Source organism: Balaenoptera physalus (assembly GCF_965194825.1).
Source record: "Balaenoptera physalus genome assembly, chromosome: 4".
Classification (NCBI taxonomy): domain Eukaryota; kingdom Metazoa; phylum Chordata; class Mammalia; order Artiodactyla; family Balaenopteridae; genus Balaenoptera; species Balaenoptera physalus.
In genome coordinates, this window is record NC_138891.1 from 13,958,441 (window position 1) to 13,979,186 (window position 20,746).

The following is a 20,746-nucleotide window of genomic DNA, read 5'->3' on the forward strand; positions in this document are numbered from 1 at the left end:
TTTGGGTCAATTCTTTCATTTACTTCAATTTTTATGTACATTCTTAAAGCTATGTATTAATCTGTTTGTGACTTAAAATATCTGCCTTTCTAGGGAAATTAGATAAGGTTTATAAAATTGCAGAGAATGTAAAACATTGAGGAATTGCAATAATTGACAGTTTTCTCTGATTTTTGTTTACAAGATGACTTTATTTCTTTTTGGCTGTTGGTTGATTGTGTCCAGTGATGGTAATGTCTTAATTTCTGTTTCTACTTACTTCTGACTAAATTCTAACTTATTTCAATAGTGCACAGATAAACTTGAACGAGATAGGTTGATCCTCTTCCTTAACAAGTTGATCCTTAATAAGGTACAGTATTTTGCATAAATATGCTATTATTTCCAAGTTAAGTCACATGTATGTAACAAAGATAAATGATTACAGTTTGACTTAATTATCAAGACATGGTTCTTGTCTTATCTTCTCCTTTTGCTCTCAACTCTTGAAGGGAAAAGTTTTTGGCAAATATTCATTTTTGAAACCAACACTAACTTGCTTAATTTTATTCTCACTTTTAGTAAATAATGCAGATGTTTTTAAATGAAATAAAATGAGTAAGTCCTAGGAAAATTTAATTTAAATTATAATCTCTTCCAAACTTCTAAGAAATTACCAGTTTTTATCTTGCTTACAAAAACAAACTGGAACTTTAAAAAGTTTTTTAATGTACTGGATTCTGTTTCTGAGTACAGAATATTTATTAACAAAAAGACATTGGAAAAATGCAGGATAATTGTAGAACCAGAGAGTTTATCCTGGGTGTTATTCCTGCCAGGCTTTAATTTGTTTATTTTTATTTTATTTTGTTTTGCTCAGAATATATTTAAGTAAAAATTCTTTTTATTCTTTTTTAATTAATTAATTTTCAGCTGCATTGGGTCTTCATTGCTGTGCATGGGCTTTCTCTAGTTGTGGCGAGCGGGGGCTACTCTTCGTTGCAGTGCGCAGGCTTCTCATTGTGGTGGCTTCTCTTGTTGCGGAGCATGGGCTCTAGGCGTGCAGGCTTCAGTAGTTGTGGCACGTGGGGTCAATAGCTGTGGCTCACGGGCTCTAGAGCGCAGGCTCAGTAGTTGTGGCGCATGGGCTTAGTTGCTCTGCAGCATGTGGGATCTTCCCAGAGCAGGGCTTGAACCCATATCCCCTGCATTGGCAGGCAGATTCTTAACCACTGCACCACCAGGGAAGCCCAAGTAAAAATTATTTGTATGATCTCTCTGTAATATATTTTTGCCTTTTTAATTTTTATCTAAATTTATGCTTCCTTGAACACAAAATCCTGGAAATACTGAGTAATGCCAGTTATGTGCCAGTTTTTCCAAAGAGATTCCAAATATTCTTTTCTTGGAGAGCCTTTTTAGGTAGTAATATCTATTGGAGAGAAAGATTTTAAATTATGTAAACATGTTTCTGTCTTCCAGAAAAATGTTAAGGACCTCATGGATTCAAATGGAATTAGAATCCTTGTGGACTTGCTTACCCTTGCACATCTCCACGTAAGCCGAGCTACAGTACCACTGCAAGTATGTATGCTTATGTAGATTTTATAAGTTTAACATTCTTTGAGTACAAATTTAGGATCAAAAGAATCATACAAATCTGAAAATATGTCAGGATGTCTGGCCATGAATCTACTTCTCTAATAATTATTATAGTACTAATGCCTGGGAGATTAAGTCACACACACAAAAAGTGAAATAACCAAAATGGACAATGATGATCCAGTTTTATTTTTCTGATGTCTCTTTTGTCTTTTAAAGTAACTGCATCTCTAATGTGGCTTATTTTGAGGCAATGTATCCTTTAGGATTTAAACTGAATCCATCAGTTATGTAACTAGAACATTCAGCATTGACATCCACTGAGAGTATACTTTGCCTTGAGGAATCTGGGGGCCTTATTGAAACCAGCCAGTAAGAGGACAGAGCTGCAGGTCTCTACCTAAAGGCCTCTTCTGATACCTAACTTATAGAAGGGATCTATACTTGGCTCATTGGTGATATTTTTGGTGTTAATGTTAAATTTTTGTTTAATCTCCTTGTTTGAGGAGATGTGTCATATTTTGGCAGAATTGTGTACAAAAGTGCTATTTGAATATTAGGACATGGTGTTTTCTATTATCAGGTACAAATAATAGTAATCATAATGCTTGTACCATATTATAGTGTACCAGGTACTGTTCTGGTACACATAATATATTAACTCTTTAAACCCCACAACAGCCCTCCCATTTTACAGATGAAGAAAGTGAGGAACAGAGAGACTAAGTATGTTGTCCAGGGTCACCTAATAAAGGACAGAGCCAGAGTTAGAACTCGGAAGTCTATGCTCTTAACCACTTTCCTATACCTCTCTATATGAATCTAACTGAAAGCTGATGGTAATGAGGGTATTTAAAATCATGTTTTAATAAAATATACTAAGTACATAAAAATTCTATCCTAGATTCTTATAAACATTGATATATGAAATTATAAGAATTATCTGTCATGAGGGTAGTAAATTGAAAGTAAGTGTTTAAAACCACTAAAAACTTTCCTGTTAGCATTTTAACTCTTTGATCTCAGGTATTTATTGAAACTTTTAGTTGGAGTGAGTTTTTTTCTTTCAAAAGAACTTTAATATTTTTGAGCATTGTGGTTTTGGTTAATGGTATATGTTTGATTATATAGCTATTTGCAGTATTCTTTGCTACTAAAATTTTAGTGTCCTGAGAATTTATTAATGACCATCTGGAATACAGATGTCTTTGAGTTTAGCTTAGATTGCCAAGTGAATTTAGGAAACTGTTTACCTCAAATGCATAATAAGGAAGTAGCATTTTTGGACTATTAGGTTAGGCATCTAATCCTTAACTCTTAAAATCGGGTCACTTAAAATTTTAGATGGATTTCTAAAGAAATATAAACTCAAGAAATTAGTACTGTGTAACTTTTTATGACATCTGCCCCCTTAGATTTCTGCCTTGAAAAATAACTAAATCTTTTTAAAACTTAGAGCAATGTAATCGAAGCTGCTCCAGATATGAAAAGAGAGAGTGAAAAGGAATGGTACTTTGGCAATGCAGACAAAGAAAGGAGTGGCCCATATGGATTTCATGAGGTATGTGTTTTGGAGAAACTTTTCATGGAAGTCTTAGCCATTTTTTATGTCCTCCTGATAGCACATATAGAGACGTGGAATATTTTAAATCTATGATTTGATTTACTGTCATCAGCTCCAGGGACTCTGCCATTCTATTTCCACATAAAGGACTAGATGACTTGTATTTCTAGACACACACACACACAAAATCATGTCTTCAAATCTTACTGTTTAAAAGCTGTTGTTATGACATTGCTAATTATTAGAGAAATACAAATCAAAACTGCAATGAGATACCACCTCATACCAGTCAGAATGGCCATCATTAAAAAGTCTACAAATAACATTTGCTAGAAAGGGTGTGGAGAAAAGCGAACACTCCTACACTGTTGGTGGGAATGTAAGCTGGTACAGCCACTGTGGAAAACAGTGTGGAGGTTCCTCAAAAAACTAAAAACAGAGTTGCCATATGATCCAGCAATCCCACTCCTGGGTATATATCTAGACAAAACTATAATTCAGTTAGATATGTGCACCCCTATGTTTATAGCAGCACTATTCACAATAGCCAAGACATGGAAACAACCTAAATGTCCACCAACAGATGAATGGATAAAGAAGATGTGGTACATATATACAATGGAATATTACTCAGCCATAAAAAAACAAAATAATGCCATTTGCGGCAACATGGATGCAACTAGAGATTATCATACTAAGTGAAGTAAGTCAGAAAGAGAAAGATACCGTATATGTGGACTCTAAAATATGATATAAATGAACTTATCTATGAAACAGAAACAGATTCACAGGCATATAGAACAGACTTGTAGTTGCCAAGGGGGAGGGGGAGTGGGGGGAGGGATGGAGTGGGAGTTTGGGGTTATCAGATGCAAACTAGTATATGTAGACTGGATAAACAAGGTCCTACTATATAGCACAGGGAACTATATTCAGTGTTCTGGGATAAACCGTAATGGAAAAGAATATAAAAAGAATGTATATATGTATGACTGAATCACTTTGCTGTATAGCAGAAATTAATGCATTATAAACAACTATACTTCAATTAAAAAATAATTGATTTAAAAAATTAAAAATAAAATAAAAGTTATAGAAGTAGAGCTCAGGTTTTTAATGACTTTGGTATAATAATTATGTTAACCTATAATACTTCTTTATGGTATGAACAGGTAAGTTTTAATGTACAGTCTTAAATTCATTGAAAATTGCCTATACAGTCCAAGGGCAATTTCCATCTTAATTAATTAACATCTGGTGATGTTTGGTCCTGCCAACTTGGCTTCCAATTCTTGGCTTCCCAGGCTCAGTCCGAATTTAGTCAAAGATAGTTTTATAGAAGACCAGCCTTCCGCTTATATATAATTTGGTTACTTTATACTCTGCCTATGGTGTTTATTCTTTCCAGTGTTCCTTATGCTCTGCAGTTTGACCAACTAAATGGTTATTTTCTAATATTAGCAGCCAAATTTGAGTTTCTGAAGGCCTGTCAACAGAAGTCTGTTGTTTTCTAATAGTGAATTTGCATGTGTATTTCATAGTTCAGTTTGTATTTTCTGTAAAATAGAAAACATTAGCAAACCTTTTCATTTTGTTTGGTCTGCTTGTAATAATGATGCCTTCCATTCATTTAGATGCAAGAATTGTGGACCAAAGGAATGTTAAATGCAAAAACCAGATGCTGGGCTCAAGGCATGGATGGATGGCGACCACTTCAGGCAATACCCCAGCTTAAGTGGTGTCTGTTAGCCAGTGGACAGGCTGTACTAAATGAAACTGACCTTGCTACCCTTATATTGAACATGTTGATCACAATGTGTGGATATTTTCCAAGCAGGTAAAATGTAATTGAACATTTCCGTAGTTAACAAGGACTCTAAAACATCTTGTTCTCCCCATTTGTATGGGTGCTTGCTAAGGCATGGGATTGTTCTAGTGACTTAGAGCAAAGGTTTTCTATTTGTGGCTTTGGGGGAATGCTGCTTTGGATTTTGGAGCTTTTTGAAACAAGATATAAAGAAATAATTTGCAAATTTTATTGATAAAGTAAGCTAAAAAGCAACTTTCTCTGGGAAACTTCAAATAATGTTACAAAGCTGAGGCTTACTAGCAGCTCTCTAGCAACAGTAACAATTGTCATATTCATTGAATCAGGTATGAAAGTTTTGAAATGAACAGTCTGTAGTTCATAGACCAGTGGTGAGTACCTAGTGCCTGCTCCTGATCTGTCAGGTTAGCCTCTCCTGGTTTAAGAACATGAGTCTAGGCCCACATCTTGCCCCGCTTGACTAGTGAAGGTGAGACTTTGTTATCCAATGATAGTCATAATTATAACCCTTGCATGGAACTTTTCAGTCTTTCAAACTTTTCAGTCAAAATTTGCATATATATCATCTTGTTTTATTACTATAGTAAAGATACTTTGTGATGGAATTTAATGAGTAATTGTTAATTTTATAGCATTCGAGGCTTTTATAGTTCCAGTTCTCTTTAAAATTCAGATCAGGCTTAAAACCATACAATTAGTATTTAGAAGTAATGTAGCACTAAAATTGAGGCTACATTTGGAAAATACTGAGAGTAGTTAAATTAAGGTTTACATTTATTGAAAAAGCTTGATATGCCCTTTGGGGGGAAATCCACTGACAGTGTGTTGGAAAACACCAAGTTTAAATAATAAATAAGAGTCTCTGGCTGTTCTAGGGTACTGTTTTTCAAGGAAATCTTATGGAAGGAAATGAAGTCATATTAAGCAGACAAATAGATTTAAACCAAAATACCTAATCATGTTCCCAGCTGTATGAGAGCTTAGTCTTCATTAACAAAAATGTAAGGTAACATGCTTCATGCCTAGTAGAATGTCATATGCTCTGAACATACAAATTTTAATAAATATATTAAATGTTGACCATAAAAAAATGTTTTTCTAGGGATCAAGATAATGCCATCATTCGACCTTTACCTAGAGTGAAAAGGCTGCTGTCAGACAATGCTTGCCTTCCTCACATTATTCAGGTAAGTTACTTTTATGTTATAAACTAGGAACAATATTTTAAGAATCATTTTCCCTTATTTAACTTTATTGTGAGCCCCAGTCTTTGTCTTATTGTAGTCTGTTCCATTTTCAAAAAGCCTGAATTATACTTACCTCACTTACTCCTGAGTTGATATTCTGAATATACTGTGGAAGGTTGTGTATCCAAGAGCCTAGATATGGGAGGCTTCCAGGCTCCAGAATTATTCTCAAAAGGTTTTATTTATTATCTGTTCTTAAAAATTACAACATTGTAATAATTGAAAGGTGACATACTCAAGTTTGTGGTGCATGTTGATGTTGTTAGGGGTACTGGGAAGCACACCAGCATCCCACAGATGTGGACATGATGGGTTATATCATAAGAAATAGTTACAGCAGTCTTGTCAGCTTGCCTCAGAGTATTTGAGTCTTCTCAGTTATGTGTTTTCATGGGTAACAACTAATCCAAAGCATTGAGTTGAAATTATGTAGGATATACTAAGTATCTTTTCTTTCTTTCTTATTGTTATTCTGCTCTTTGGGAATTAAGCTACTTAAACTCCAGATGAGCCCTAAGTCAGGTTGCAGAGATGTCAGGTCACTGTTTCTCTCCTGTCTATAGATTATTCTGTCAAATCTAATTTTTTTATATTAACCACACATGGTGGGGCTTTAAAATATGTCAGTAACTTGTGCCATTTGTATCTCTCAGTTGTACATTGGTGTGAAAAGGGAGAGGAGAGTTACTCAGTATATTTTTATATTCACCAATAGTGAAAGTCACTGTTAATGAAAAAGGCTTCTGAATATGACAGTGCCTTATCAACTTTTAAAAGAATTTTCCCCAGCTTCTGTTACTTAAGCATACCTGCGTTTCAACATTTGTGTGCTTTTCTGTTGTGGGCATTTCTTTTCAGAGGCTTAAATGAAAGCCACTACCACCCTGGCCTATGTGTGTTTGCAGCTGCATATGTGAGGTGGTACAAGGAGAGGGATTTGTTTTCTATCCCGGCCTCTCTCCTGTAGAGAAAGGACCATGCCTAGAAAATCTATCTCTCCAAACATTTTCCCAAGACTTATGAAACTGAAAGGAAAGAAGTAAATGCAAGCAAGGTTGAATTTCAGGCCAAGGAGGATTGACTGAAAAACAGATTTTAAGAGATGTGGTCAGTGTAACATGAAACTTTGAGGGGAAGATCTATTTTAATTAACAAAAATTTTTAATAGTAACTGAACAAGTAGGATGATTGAAGAAATTTATTGATAAACCTACCTGCTTTTAACAGTAGTATATGCCTCCCAAATTTTTTTGTACTGAGTTCAAAAAAACATTTCTTAGAAGCTGTTTTTGTTTTCACTTAATTTTCTATATTCTGGGAGGCCTTATTCTTGCTAAGCACAGTTAGGCAGTTGTAGCGGTTTTTAGGAACATTATCTATCTACATTGCTTGGTACAGATTTCTGTACATCATTTGACTGTAAGAGCAATCACCAGTTTTACCATCTGATACAGCTCCAGAATTTTTGGAGTCGTCTAAGATACAGTGAATGAATGTCCTTGGTTTTCTGATATAGTCACAATTTCAGCTGTTTTAGGCTGTGAATTCCCATATTTTTGTTAGAGTGATGTCAAGTCTTAAACACAAACACCATTAACGCTAGGGAAAATCCTGTGGTATCATATCTCAGTTTTTCTTTTGTAAAGTTTATCATAGTAGTGTTTTACTATGTATAATCTAAATACCTTGTTGAATAGGTAAGACACCAAAAACAGAGAAATTTAAATTACTTACTTAAAGACATATGGCTATTCAGTCTCATACACTGAATCTAGAACTTTGACCCCTAATCTGAGCTAGTACTTATTCTTGTTATTGTAATTTTTTACTGGTAGCATTTGACTCCAAATTGGGAATTCTTCAGAAGTAAGTGTTTATAGGAAATTGAAATGCCACTTTTATTAAAGAAATTTAATAAGTTTTATCTTATCAGATGTTTAGTCATAGCAATACTGTATGCTTTTTTTTTATTAGCCCAGATTCATTCCAGTGATCCCAGATAGTTCCTTCAGTATTGCTAGCTCAGATTTCTGTAAACCACATCTCTTGGTACTTTCTGGTAGTGGCACTACTGGTATTTGGTTACCCTCTTGCCTTGTACCTGCACTTGTAGATCTATTTTTTAGTGCTGTTTCACTGAAAGCTGTTCTCTGCTCAGCTCTTTGAGTTCTCAGATAGTCTTCAGAGGATGCTTCATTTCAAATCAACTGACCTGAAACTAACCCAAAGAGTAGCTACTTTTTTTTTTCTTCTTTTGTCATTAACAGAGAAGTCCATTCAGGAAGATTCCTACATAGGAAATAATTTTATCTATAATCATGACAAAGCAGCTTCAGGCATGTTTGCACTTTTTATGAATAAGTTTTGATCAATTCTTTATTAATATTTTACTATCTCTGCATTAAATGCTATAAAATATTTTCAAATCTGTTTAGAACCTGGTAGACAAGCATACTGAGTCTGATTTTTATTTTGTTACACTACTTATGAGAAACTGTAACCCCAGCACATGAAATGCATAAACCTAAGATGAATGGTGATGTTGCAAGTTTTTTACAGCCCAATAACCAGACGTTTTCTTTTTTTTTTTTTAGCTACTGCTGACCTTTGACCCTATCCTTGTTGAGAAGGTTGCAGTTTTGTTATATTGTATTATGCAAGATAACCCACAGTTACCTCGACTTTATCTTAGTGGAGTATTTTTCTTTATCATGATGTATACAGGTTCCAATGTGCTTCCTGTTGCTCGGTAAGAGCTCTAGTGATAATCTATTTGAAATTACTTGAATTGTACATGGACAGACGTATTAAATTAATTTTTTGTGAGCATATCACTGCATTTATTAAATTTTTCATTATAAGAGCTGTTTATATGTCTGAAAATTTGAAAGTTAGAAGAATAGGGGGAAAATTATTCAGAATTACACCATTTTACCACATCTAACATAAGAATTGTATCATCATCTAGTATTTTAATCATACAGATTTAATATAACTATATTCATATTATATACAGTTCTACATTTTGCTTTTCTCTTAAAATTGAGTAATTTTTTTATATTATTACATAACTGTAATATGACCATAATTAAAATTTTTTTTTAATTCATTTAAGTTCTTGCCTTAATTAGAAATTAAACTACTTGGGAATATGGATTTACAAGTTGCCTTTTGTGGCTTTTATTTACATATGAAAGATCTGGTCTTAAACAACAAGGTCCTACTGTATAGCACAGGGCACTATATTCAATATCCTATGATAAAACATAATGGAAAAGAATATTAAAAAAAAGAATGTCTATATGTGTATGAGTCACTTTGCTGTACAGCAGAGACTGGCACAACATTATAAATCAACTATACTTAAAAAAAAAAAAATCTGGTCTTAGAAAACTAAGGTTACTAAATCTAAATCAGTTCCTATACCTGATAAGTAATTTTTTTTTCCCTAGATTTTTGAAGTACACACATACCAAACAGGCTTTCAAGTCAGAGGAGGTAAGGCAGATTAATCCTCTGAATACGTGACTTAATACTGGGGAAGCTGTCTTGGTACTAAAGTTTCCTTAGCTGTGAATTTTCCTTCCTTCCTTTCCTTATAAGCACTTGAGGGCAGGTATTGTTTTATTTTTTGCATTCCTTGTGGTACCTTGCACATAGAAAGTCTAAGCTAATATTTTTAAAATGAAAATAAATGTTGCCTATTAGACTTAATAGTTAAATTGTAGATATGAATTGTAACCTGACATTGCTATGAGTATAATTTGTTCCCTTTGTGTAAAATTTACATTAGTAATGTTCATAAATAATTCAGTATATACCTGAGTCTCATATAGTCAGCTCAGATTCAGTAAGACGTCCACCTTTTTTTTGTTCATATTCCAACATGTTAGAAGTGCTAAGTTTCTTTTTTGAAGCTACTTAATTTTTCAGGTGCTCTCAAGTATTCTTGCCATTTTACTGGGGAGGAAAAGTGGGAATCCAAAAAAAAGATAATACTTATCCGGGTAGCTCTGACAAAATGTAGCTTTATACCTGCATTTTACAGAGATATTTATTGTAAACACATAACTGAATTGTGTTTGAAATTCTGTTAGGCTTTTCATGGAACATTGATTTTCAAATTTTATTGAGAGCAGAATAAACCAAAACTAGACCACTGTTTAAGAGACTAACCAAGGAATGTTACACCAGTCTGACAACAGACACAAGACCAAAACTGCATGTTTTATAGAGCAGCCAGTAAAGCCCTAGCAAGTAATCTGTCTACAGTCTAATAATACTAAAGTGATGCCCATGGAAGTATGATTTCCATAGCTTTATACAAATAGAAAATGAGAATATAAAGTTTTTTAAAATTTGCCCCTATTGTTACCACCTTAATGTAACATTAGGCACTTTTAATCATTCTTTTTTTTTTCCTTTTTTTCTGTGCAGTTATGCATATGTAATCTTTTTTTTTGCAAATTTTATAGTATGAGAAACTATATACATCATTTTCCCTAACAATATTTTGAATAATTACAGCAAAACAGTATTTGTTTATAGCAGAACTCTAGATGTAGGAATTATGAAATAATAGTATTCTAAAGAAGAAGCAATTCTTCACCCCAAAGTTTAACAGATAGTGAATTTATGGCTTTTATTAGTAAAAAGCCTGAAAATATTTATCATCTAATTTGTCTTTGCACTAAGTGGTAAAACCATGTCTGGGTTTTTTTTCCCCTGTCTCTCTGTCAGATCCTAGAAGAATAAAACATCCTCAGTTTGCCTAGAAGGAAATAAGAAAAGTATTTATAGTCTTTAGGAATTTTTTCCATCAGGTAAAGAAATGAGTTTAAAAATTCAGCATGATAAGTATGAACATTACCCTGACTTCATATGGCCAGTCAGAGAATATGGAGTTCTTAGTACAGTTAATTATAATTACTTTGTATAGAAATACTCCGTCTAAATTCTAGCCACGTTTCATGAGGACAGGCTCTTTAAGATCTCAGTTTTTCTGGACTTATTTTTGAAAACAGAAGCAGGTGCAGGTGGGAACTACAGCCAACAATGTAACACAGAATAATTGATGTAAATCTTTGCAGAGTCTTCCTTGTGTTGTTCATTGCTATTATACATGGTCAAAGGCTAATTGTGCTAAATAATGTTGGCAACACCTGAGCCATGAGGAGGTTAAGGCTACTGCAGGGCTAGATGGGGTAGTTCCACCTTGGAGTTCATGCCAAGCCAGTTTATACCAGACACCTTGCACTTCTCATTTTGCCATTTTTCCATCTAAATGTCAAAAGCATAAAAGCAGTATGTTCCAGTTATTCTCCTTTCTTAAAATGTTCTCTAACCCCAATTCATTTATTAGAAAACTGAAAGATAACTTTAGTGTTTCTGATTACGTTTTGTTTTTTTTTAAAGACGAAAGGACAAGATATTTTCCAGAGAAGTATACTTGGGCACATTCTACCAGAAGCAATGGTTTGTTACTTAGAAAATTACGAGCCTGAAAAGTTTTCTGAGATTTTTCTAGGAGAATTTGATACTCCAGAAGCAATCTGGAGCAGTGAAATGAGGTAAATAGCCAGCTGATTCTATTTTATACACAGAATCTTTGCCTCTTCCCATCTGGTTTGACTTCTGTGAAAAGATTTCCTTTCACTAATTGCTTAATCTAAAGCTACAGTAGTCATTGGTGCCAAATCAAGTGACTGCTGTTGACAAGGCCCTGAGCTTTTTTCTGTTCTAAGATGATTTGACAAAATTACTGTTACCTTAGTAGAGCTTTATATAAGGGTGGAGCCTATTACCACTAGTGCTTTTAGACAATGAATTAATATGTACATAAGAGATATATAGGAATAAAATCAAGACACTCCTTCTGGGTATTTGGAAATAGAACTGTACCCCACTAATTAAAAACTATGCCCACATGGAATGGATCAGTCCAGAGATACCCACAATCATTTTAAAATGAGGGCTCCCTAGCCAGCACATATTGACCATAATCTGGAGTTTAGCAGGAGAATGCCTTAGGAAAAGCCTGTTTCCACCAAGAAAAAGGAGAGGCCCAGAAGCAGATGTCAGTGTCCAGGCAGGCACTGTCCAGGAAAGACACGGCAGTTAATGGTTCCAGTGTCAAGTCTGGCTCTCTGGAGAACCCCTTGGTCTTCTTAGCTGGATGGCAGTTGATCTTCTGAGTCAGTTACTCATTCTTCTTTGGCTGACTCATACTCACAGTGCCACCTGCTGGTCATCATTTGGCTTCTCTGATAGGTTGACGACAGGCTTGGCATATGCTAACCATCAATTTGAATATATTCTGTATGAATATTCATATAGAAAATGAAAAATTTTCAATTTGAAAATTGAAATTTCAAATTTCATATTGAAATATTCATATTTTTCATTGGGAACAAATGTATAGGAATATGAATACGTTTATTACAGTTATTCTGTATAATATTTTTCTCCAGAGATTGGTTAGTATGAATCTCTCATCTAAAAGATGTAGCTCTCTGTATACTGAGCAAATCAATTTTCTGCTTAGCTGAGGGCCAGATCCCAGGTTGTGCGATGTTAACTAAAATAAAGACCAGGCAGTGAGCTTCTTTGGGGTGATAGCTAACTTGATTCCGTGGCTGTGCCCTCATGCATGCAGATTCCATACCATTTGACTTTCTAATGACTGAATTTTCAATAAGAAAGGCTGGTATTGTCAGCCTTTTTCTCTATGGTCTTCTTTATAGATAGTATTACAAATAAGTTTATATCCATGGAGTGTTTTTACATAGTAAGTTTAGAATACTCTGAGTAACATTCTTACAAGCTCTCATTTTAGGCCAATAACTAAGTTATTCTGAAGAAGATCCATGTAATTACCTTGAATGATTACCTATCTTAACCTTTTCTTTAAAATAGAATAAAATAATGCCTTCATAATGCTTGGAGACTTTTCTAATTGTAGGCGCCTTATGATAGAGAAGATTGCTGCCCATCTTGCTGATTTCACACCTCGTCTTCAGAGTAACACAAGAGCACTTTATCAATATTGTCCCATCCCAGTTATCAACTACCCACAGCTAGAAAATGAACTATTTTGTAATATTTATTACCTCAAACAACTTTGTGATACACTCCGGTTTCCAGATTGGCCAATTAAAGACCCGGTAAGTCAGCAGATTAATTTTTGCCTTCTTAAACCATAAAAAAAAACCTCTAATCACTTCTGGGTATTTCTTCTTTTTGTGATAAGAAGGATAATAGCTTTCTTAAATATTCCTCCTTACTTAAGCACTGTGTAATTCTGAGTGTAGTTCAGTATATTTGGGTAAATCGCAAACTAAAAGACAGTTTTTTCAGGGAGCGTAAAAGGACTTTACAATCTTGATCTTTTGTGACAAAAACAAAACAAACTCAATTTCATGTATATAATACAATTACATACTATAATAGCTTGGTGGGAGCTCGTCTTTATAGCAAATTCATCAAGCTCACAGATGCTGGAGTTAGGCAGTCTGGGGTTGAGTTTCAGTTTGGCCATTAATGGCTCTGTATAACATTCAGTGTACCGCTTGACTTCTCTAAGCCTCAGTTACGGTAATAGTACTACTACTACTAATAGCAACTGTTTCATGTGGTGGTTGGTAAGATTAAGTGAGAATTCACATAAAAAAACACAGCATATTCCTGGCACACACTGGAGGCAGTAAGTGTGACTTGCGCATTTGTATAGTAGTATCTACTGTCACAGTGCCCTTGGGACCCATCCAACTTGAGCCCCTGGATACCTACTGAAAGCGTGGAATAAAGTAGGCCTGGGTGCCCCTGTTGGTCTGTTACTATAGCAGAGGTTTTTACCATTACCCTTACCATCAAAAGACTTCAGAACAATTGCCATTTGTACCACTAGGCACTGCCTCTTTACAGTGCAGTGACCAAATGAAGGCAGGTAGATACTGCTGCTTGTTCCGGATTCAACATGAGGTAGTAGAAAAAGTGTGGACTTTTTAGTCAGACGTAGGTTTGAATCCAGCTCCATCACTTATTAACTGGGAAATAATGCAGCTGTCTCTCAGAATCTCAATGTTTTCATGTATTACTGAAATTTTATACAAGAATTAAATCTGCAGTCTGTAAAGCACATATCTTCTTGGCACATAGGCATGCAGCAAATATTAGCTCTTTTCTTCTCACCCCTATCCAGACTCCCTTGTGTTCTCTATCCCTTATGTTTGTTTGAATACCAGTATACCAATAATTATGTTAGATCACCTTGAGAAGCATGCCATCATATACTGCTTCCTCCCTTACTACAGTGAATGCTAATTCCAAAGGTTTCTGTACTTCCTGAACGTTTCTTTAACAATTAAAAGTAGAGACAAAAATTGGCAGAGAATTAAAATATCACTTTAGGGACTTCCCTGGTGGTCCAGCGGTAAAAGAATCTGCCTTACGATGCAGGGGACGCGAGTTCAATCTCCGGTCAGGGAACTAAGATCCCACATGCCACAGGGCAACTAAGCCCAGGCGCCACAACTACTGAGCTCTCGCACCTCAACTAGAGCTCACGTGCTCTGGAACTCGCGCACCACAATTGCAGAGCCCATGTGCTCTGGAGCTGCCTGTCACAACTAGAGAAGAGAAAAATCCGCACACCACAACTAGAGAGAAGCCTGCATGCTGCAGCAAAGGATCTCACATGCCTCAACGAAGATCCTGTGTGCAGCAACTAAGACCCGACATGGCCAAAAATTAAAAAAATAAAATAAAATAAAATAAATAAATAATAAAATATTACTTTAAAAAAAATATAGCCCCATAACAAATACCTTGCTATCTGACCATTCAACAGTGCTAGAAGGTGATTTTGTTTATTTGTATTTTAGAAAGCTTTTAATTGGTTAGCCTAGAAATGTCAGTTGAAATAAATACAGCACAACAATTCTGTAACTTAAAAATTATATTTGGAAATAGTTTTACTTTAATAGATATAAATTTTAATTCTCTGTCTTTAAGGTTAAGCTTCTAAAAGATACCCTTGATGCCTGGAAGAAGGAAGTAGAAAAGAAGCCACCTACAATGTCAATAGATGATGCTTATGAAGTGCTTAATCTCCCTCAAGGACAGGGGCCGTGAGTCATTTTCAGTATCATCTTCCCCCTTCTTCTTGCAGTTTGTGTTATACATGAGGAAGAGATTTGACAACAGTGTGTCTAGGATAGTAAATGACAAACGTATAGGAAAGAATGCAGATTTAATTTATCATCAGTGAAGTTTTATAGTAGAATAGATATGTTAGAGAAAAAGTTTAAAAGACATTTTCTTAAGTATAGACTGAATTTGTTCATTTTTTGACAAGGCTGATAGTTAAAATAACTTAGAATTATAGTTTGAAGTGACATTTTGAAAAGTTAGTTTAAAATTCTTAGTTCTTCAAAACCCAAATATGGTTTTGTAATTTGAAGTGAATATGGTAACCTTGCATAGGGAATGTTTAGGTTTTATCTTTTCTGTGTAAAGATAACACATAGGAATCATCTTACTTAAATCTTACTGGGTTTAATTTGATATCTACTATATGATCATACACAAAAAAGTAAGGTTCTTAAAATATCATTTTAGATGATTGTGTAAATATTTTCTTGCACCTTACTTAATTCATGAAACAGTTTTCCTATTTTGTAGGCACGATGAGAGCAAGATTAGAAAAGCTTACTTCAGACTTGCACAGAAGTACCACCCTGATAAGAATCCAGAAGGGAGGGTATGTACTGCCTTTGGAATTAGGGCTTTGGGGTTGACTTGCTTTTGCTTTATTACTGTTTCAGCCAGAGAAAAGATACACTCATCTTATGCGCCAGTGTCTGCCTCATAATATATGTCCAGTATATGTTTAATTAACCTCTGACCCACGTGCCCAAGTTTTCAGCATAAATGGTCTTCTCTCATTTTACCAAAAGGACTACCCTGTGACTAGTAACTTTTGGGTTTTATTCTCTTTCCTTACCCATGTCTGTTTGAGAATTAACTCTAAAGGGCAGTCACATAAATAACTGAAACTTAGGATGTGGGTGAACTTAACTCATTTGTAGGTGATGCCATTGCCACCCAGATTGCTTTGCGTAATTTATTTTTTTCTAATGACATCCAACTTCATATCACTCTTAATGAAAAAGTAGAAAATTTACTTCAGACTCAAAGTCATCTGCTGCCAGCATTCCCTGATCTTGTCTTTTCCAGCTTCCTACTACAGTGCCAATGGAGATTCATAAAAGATAAAATCAGACAAGGACCACTAAAAACAGTACTCATAGTTTGTTGCTAGAAACTTGGAGTAATTTCCACTGATTCAGGGCTAGTGTTTTTTATTAGAGACAGGCAGTATTCCTGAATAGGAAGACAGCATTGAAAAAATGTCACTTTTATATGTTTAAGGGATTTTTAATCAAAAGCCTGGGACATTTTTTGAGAAATCTAAAGGAATTCAGATTCATCTGGGAAAGAAAACAATCAATATAGGAAGAAATTTTGAAATTAGAATTAAGTTGCTAGACTTAAACTACCAGATATTAAAATACTCTATAAAACTGCAATAGTAAAATAGTATTATACTGGTACAAGGATCAACATATAGATAAGCAACATTATAGTATAGTAGTTTAAGAGCACAGATAGAGTCAGACCTGGGTGTGAGTCTTAGCTCTGTCAGCAATGGGCTTTGTGACTTTAGGCAAGCTATTTAACATCTTAAAAATGAAGTTAATAAGGGTACACACCTCACAAGGCTGTTCTGAGGATTAAGTGAGATAATGTATGTAAAGCATTTAGCACAGTGCCTGCCATAGTGCTCAAAAAACAGTAGTTCTTATCATAACTATTTTTATAACAACTCAGAAACTATCTCTGGTGTGTATGAGTTTAATATGACATATATGGTATAAGCTACTGAAGAAAAATTTTCAGTAAATAGTACTGAGATCATTGAATAACTATTTGGAAAAAAAAATTGTTTCACCTTAAAAGTATACCACCTAGGGGCTTCCCTGGTGGCGCAGTGGTTGAGAATCTGCCTGCCAATGCAGGGGACACGGGTTCGAGCCCTGGTCTGGGAAGATCCCACATGCCACGGAACAACTAGGCCCGTGAGCCACAACTACTGAGCCTGTGCGTCTGGAGCCTGTGCTCCGCAACAAGAGAGGCCGCGATAGTGAGAGGCCCGCGCACCGCGATGAAGAGTGGCCCCCGCTTGCCACAACTAGAGAAAGGCCTCGCACAGAAACGAAGACCCAACACAGCCAAAAATAAATAAATAAATGAAAAAAAAAAAAAGTATACCACCTAGATTACAGTTGGAATGAATTCCTTAATGTAAAAAACAAAACAAAATAGTAACCAAAGAATTTACTGGCAAAATACAAATCGTCTGTGTTCTAAGTTGTAATTCGAGATGTTTACAAAAGTTAATTGTCTTTGGTTACATACAGGATATGTTTGAAAAGGTAAATAAAGCCTATGAATTTTTATGTACCAAATCAGCAAAAATAACAGATGGACCAGATCCAGAGAATATAATTTTAATTCTGAAAACTCAGAGCATCCTCTTCAACCGTCACAAAGAAGGTAAGGCATGTGTTATTCTCAAATTTTGATTTACCCTCCAGTTAATTCTACCATGCTCCTTGTTTCTGCAGCCTATTTCTAATTATTATTGCAAAAGACTCTTAGAATTGCATTTTAGATATAGTAAAAGAGTAGTTTTCTGTAGTTAGACCCAAAATGTTGTTTGTTTTATACCTTCCACTTCTTACCTGTGTTTTTCAGTAGTTTACATTTCCAACCAGATTTCATTGTTCCGTCCTAAAGTACATTTCTGTTCTCTGGAGGTACTTGGTTAGTTTTTGTCTTTAGCCATTTAGCAGTAAACATATTAAATGAGATCTAAAATGGACCTGGCATTTAAGGATCATTAAATGTCTTTTACAAGACTGTACCTATCCATAATCTTCTACAGGCTGAAAACACCAAGAGTGTTCTGGTTTTTAAAAAGCAACAGAAACTTTTCAAATGATCATATATATCCCTTCACACCTCATTTCCTGTGGTAGCTTTCGAAACCCTCTGATCCTCTGGGACAGTTTGAAAAATTTATAGATAAAATAGGTGTGATTTTCTAACCGAAAGTGGGATCCAGCTGCTTGCCATTCAGAAGTCAATAAAGAGGCAAGGTTGGTGGAAAGGAAAGTTTGCTTTATTTTGGATGCCAGCAACCAAGGGGGTGGGGTGGAGGGAGGGCAGCTGCCTGTTCAAAGGCCGATTCCCCCCACCCCAAACCAGTGGGCAAGAGCTTTTATAGGCTGAGGGAAGGGGCTACATGCAGAAACAGTACAGTCAGCTCTGACAGTCATCTTAAAATTGGTCATGTGGTGGTCTGACCAGTGTCATCTTGATCGCTTTAAGTACAGTTAGTCTTCAGTTCCAGGGTCAGTTTGTTCCCATTTCCTTGAGGCCAGTTCTCAGAATTGTGGCAGCTTATGTCATGGCTATAGTCTGGTCATAATGTAGTTAACTTCTTCCATCTGGTAGGAGTTTCAGTATCTATAAGACAGCTCACAGGATATGGCTCAGAATATTATCTGTAGCCTTTGAGGAGGAACTAAAGGTCCTTGACTTTGCTTAATGACTAAACTATTATTTGGTCTCCTTCGACTGTTTGCCTTTGTTTCTGTATTTCCTCATTTCTCTGATTAAACTTATTCTTTGGCTAAAATTTTTGCACAGGTGGAGGACATGGGGGGCAAGGACCATAGGGTCCTGCTCTGTTTCAATTTCAGGATACAGGTTATTGGAAATCTCCAGCATGTTTTCAGGGTGATTTGTGGTAGCCCTAACAGTAGCAGCCAGAAAGCTAGGCACACAATGAGAATTTTTAAGACTCTGTTGAGGGTGGGAGTTGGGTTCAATGTGGCAGGTGTCCATTGGCTTGGAAGCTAAACTTGGCTTACACACAAAGTGGGAGACCCATTTGCTCTATAGGATGATGGGAGAAAAGAGAGGACAGTGGGGATCTGAGATAAGCAGGAGTGTTGGGTAATTGAAGACAAGTAGGGTTCCAGTATAAGTATTGGAGGGGACAGTGTGGGGATTGAGCAGCTTGGTCATTAGAGAACAGTGATTAATTGATTCACTTTCGCATATGAACTCAACAGAAAACATTTGTAAAGCATTCAGTTATATGGCATTTATCACTAATCAGAATGAGTTTAAAGAAGTCTTTTTCAAACCATTGGTTGTTTTTTGATGGCTGGTAAATCTGTATTAGCCACAAGGTGCTGTTGTAGCTCATCATTGGTATATTATCAGGGTCAGAATGTTTTTTCAGGCTGTCTTCCACATTTCCCAAAGGGGGTTTATACTCAGTAAGTTGGGATGGGGGTCCTGATCTGATAGAACTTAACATTAATTCACTCTTCTTCTTATGTATGTATGTGTTAGGACTACTGGGACCAGTTCCAAGGGGCTTTTTTTTTTTTTAAGCCATCTTAGAAATGAGTTAATTTAAAGCAGATTATTTGTCATCCTCAAAAGGCAAAAAGCTTTATGCTGATTTCAAGTGGGATGACAGAGATACTTATAAAGTCAAAGCCAATTAATTTACATATTTCTGCCTCGTAGGTTAGTTTAAAAAAAAAGAATGAAAAGAACAAGAATTGAGCACCAGTATATTTCAGATTTCACTTTTAAATTTGCTTATCAAAATATGGAATTAGCCAAATACAGTTAATAAATTAACTTTCTATTTTGTATTCATAGTAACAAATTATATTCAGTATTTTCAAACGTTTATTTTATGATAACTGGTAAAATAGAAAAGTACTCTTGTTATTCAGAAAGCAGAATATAAAATATTCACTCTCATTTAAATCAAATGTTTCTGTCTCTTTATAAAGAGGTATGGGTCTCTGGTGCATTGGCTATGTCTTGCTGTCTGTGATCAGGTGAAAAGTTATAAAGATCACATGGACAACATAGAAAGCAGATATTCTGCAAAGGATCAAAACCACTATACACAAAGTTCAGTTTTAATCTACCAGAAAATACTCTTTTTCTAGCGGAAACATTTTAGAAAAGTCAACCAAACAAGTTCGCTAGTTGAAAAGATCCAAGGGATTTGTACTTGTTTAATTTCTTTTTATAAACTAGAATTAGGAAACATTTAAGATGTTGCATATTTTAATCTTTTTTTTTTTTTTGGTAACATAATTGAACATAGTGTCAAAATTAACTTAAAACCATGATTATTTCAGATTTACAGCCTTATAAATATGCAGGCTACCCCATGCTAATTAGGACAATAACAATGGAAACTTCAGATGACCTCCTTTTCTCAAAAGAATCACCATTGTTGCCTGCTGCTGCAGAGCTGGCTTTCCATACTGTTAACTGCTCAGCCCTCAATGCTGAAGAGCTCAGAAGGGAGAATGGAATTGAGGTAATATGGAATGACCTTTGTTCTTGTCTTCAAGCTAGTTT

The 20,746-nt window shown here is 35.2% G+C and overlaps 1 protein-coding gene and 1 pseudogene across 11 annotated transcripts in view; one reads left to right on the top strand and one right to left on the bottom strand.

The window, feature by feature from the left end:
- The window catches only part of LOC309659503 (ras-related protein Rap-1b pseudogene), a 377,624-nt pseudogene that overhangs the window by 224,050 nt on the left and 132,828 nt on the right, over positions 1 to 20,746 (bottom strand). The gene's annotated exons all lie outside the window — the stretch shown is intronic.
- Positions 1 to 20,746, top strand: part of DNAJC13 (DnaJ heat shock protein family (Hsp40) member C13) — a 122,025-nt gene that overhangs the window by 67,108 nt on the left and 34,171 nt on the right. For all 10 annotated transcript variants that reach the window (XR_014262823.1, XR_014262824.1, XR_014262825.1 and 7 more), the window contains 13 exons: positions 290 to 352; positions 1,462 to 1,563; positions 3,038 to 3,142; positions 4,780 to 4,982; positions 6,076 to 6,160; positions 8,815 to 8,969; positions 9,673 to 9,718; positions 11,636 to 11,790; positions 13,182 to 13,383; positions 15,233 to 15,348; positions 15,902 to 15,980; positions 17,701 to 17,836; positions 20,521 to 20,705. Coding sequence is in view for 7 of the 10 variants with exons in the window: in XM_082459197.1 (XP_082315323.1) it covers positions 290 to 352; positions 1,462 to 1,563; positions 3,038 to 3,142; positions 4,780 to 4,982; positions 6,076 to 6,160; positions 8,815 to 8,969; positions 9,673 to 9,718; positions 11,636 to 11,790; positions 13,182 to 13,383; positions 15,233 to 15,348; positions 15,902 to 15,980; positions 17,701 to 17,836; positions 20,521 to 20,705 (1,632 nt within the window). In the remaining 3 variants the exon portion in view is untranslated. The remainder of the gene's footprint in view (positions 1 to 289; positions 353 to 1,461; positions 1,564 to 3,037; positions 3,143 to 4,779; positions 4,983 to 6,075; positions 6,161 to 8,814; positions 8,970 to 9,672; positions 9,719 to 11,635; positions 11,791 to 13,181; positions 13,384 to 15,232; positions 15,349 to 15,901; positions 15,981 to 17,700; positions 17,837 to 20,520; positions 20,706 to 20,746) is intronic.